Source organism: Neopelma chrysocephalum, unplaced genomic scaffold, assembly GCF_003984885.1.
Source record: "Neopelma chrysocephalum unplaced genomic scaffold, ASM398488v2 Primary Assembly neopelma1_328, whole genome shotgun sequence".
Classification (NCBI taxonomy): Eukaryota; Metazoa; Chordata; class Aves; order Passeriformes; family Pipridae; genus Neopelma; species Neopelma chrysocephalum.
Genome location: NW_020897991.1, coordinates 42,195 through 43,808, shown reverse-complemented (window position 1 = coordinate 43,808; position 1,614 = coordinate 42,195). Strand labels below are relative to the sequence as shown.

General features: G+C 46.2%; 1 protein-coding gene across 1 annotated transcript in view; it reads left to right on the top strand.

Annotated features, from left to right (window-relative positions):
- The window catches only part of AKAP8 (A-kinase anchoring protein 8), a 15,772-nt gene that overhangs the window by 11,444 nt on the left and 2,714 nt on the right, over positions 1-1,614 (top strand). The window contains exons 7-8 of the mRNA XM_027705379.1: positions 110-251; positions 1,210-1,303. Of these exons, the coding sequence (XP_027561180.1) occupies positions 110-251; positions 1,210-1,303 (236 nt within the window). The remainder of the gene's footprint in view (positions 1-109; positions 252-1,209; positions 1,304-1,614) is intronic.

Genomic DNA, 1,614 nt, shown 5'->3' with positions numbered 1-1,614 from the left:
TCCAGGATCCAGTTCCTCATTCCCACTGTAATTCCAGGATCCAGTTCCTCATTCCCGCTGTAATTCCAGGATGCAGTTCTCCTGTTCCTCATTCCCGCTGTAATTCCAGGATCCAGTTTGCCTGTTCCGTGTGCAAATTCCGGAGTTTTGAGGAGGAGGAGATCCAGAAGCATCTCCAGAGCAAATTCCACAAGGAGACCCTTCGCTACATCGGCACCAAACTGCCCGACAAGACCGTCGAGTTCCTCCAGGTGGCAATTCCAGCCTTTTCTTGGCAATTCCAGCCTTTTCTTGGCAATTCCAGCCTTTTCTTGGCAATTCCAGCATTAATTTGGGGTTTCCAGCCTTAATTTGGGATTTCAAACCTTAATTTGGGATTTCAAACCTTCATGTGGGATTTCCAACCTTAATTTGGGATTTCCAGCCTTAGTTTGGGATTTCCGCCCTTAATTTGGGATTTCCAACCTTTATTTAGGATTTCCAGCCTTAATTTGGGATTTCCAGCCTTAATTTGGGGATTTCCAGCCTGTATTTGGGATTTCCAACCTTAATTTGGGATTTCCAACCTTAATTTGGGATTTTCACCCTTAATTTGGGATTTCTAGCCTTAATTTGGGATTTCCAATCTTCATTTGGAATTTCCAGCCTTCTGGGAATTCCAGCTTTCTTTTGGGATTTCCAACCTTCATTTGGGATTTCAAACCTTCATTTGGGAATTCCAGCTTTAATTTGGGAATTCCAGCCTTAATTTGGGATTTCCAGCTTTAATTTGGAATTTCCAGCCTTTTGGGAATTCTAGCCTTAGTTTGGGATTTCCAGCCTTTATTTGGGATTTCCAGCTTTAATTTGGAATTTCCAGGCTGGATTTGGGATTTCCAGCCTTAATTTGGGGAATTCCAGCCTTAATTTGGGATTTCCGCCCTTAATTTGGGATTTCCGCCCTTAATTTGGGATTTCCACCCTTAATTTGGGATTTCCAGCTTTAATTTGGGATTCCCCAAGGATTTAGGGACATTCCCTACGGATTTGGAGTCTCCCCCAAGGAATCCGACGGTTCCACGTGCACAGGCTCCCGTTTTATTCCAATTGGGATCATCCCACCTCTTGCTCCGGCGGAAATAATGGGAGACAGGGAGGGAAAAGCCCCTTCCTGGAGCCGGGAATTCCCAAGCAATGGGAATTCCCAAGCAATTCCCAATTTCCCTGCAGGAATACATCGTCAACAGGAACAAGAAGATCGAGAAGCGGCGCCAGGAGCTGACGGACAAGGAGGGATCCAAACAGAAACCGGATCCCTTCAAGGGTGAGTGGGATCCCTCTGGAATTCCCGGGAATTTTCAGGCTGGATTTGGGATTTTTCAGGCTTAATATTTGGGATTTTTCAGGCTTCATTTGGGATTTTCCAGGCTTATTATTCCAGAGTGGGATAACTCTGCTCCTCGTCCGGAGCGACACGTGGGGTGGATTTGGGTGGGTTTGGTTGGATTTGGGTGGATTTGGCCTCCAGGAGGGATTTGGATGGATTTGGGTGGGATTTGGATGGATTTGGTCTCCAGGAGGGAATTGGTGGATTTGGGTGGGATTTGGGTGTTTTTGGGTGGATTTGGCCTCCAG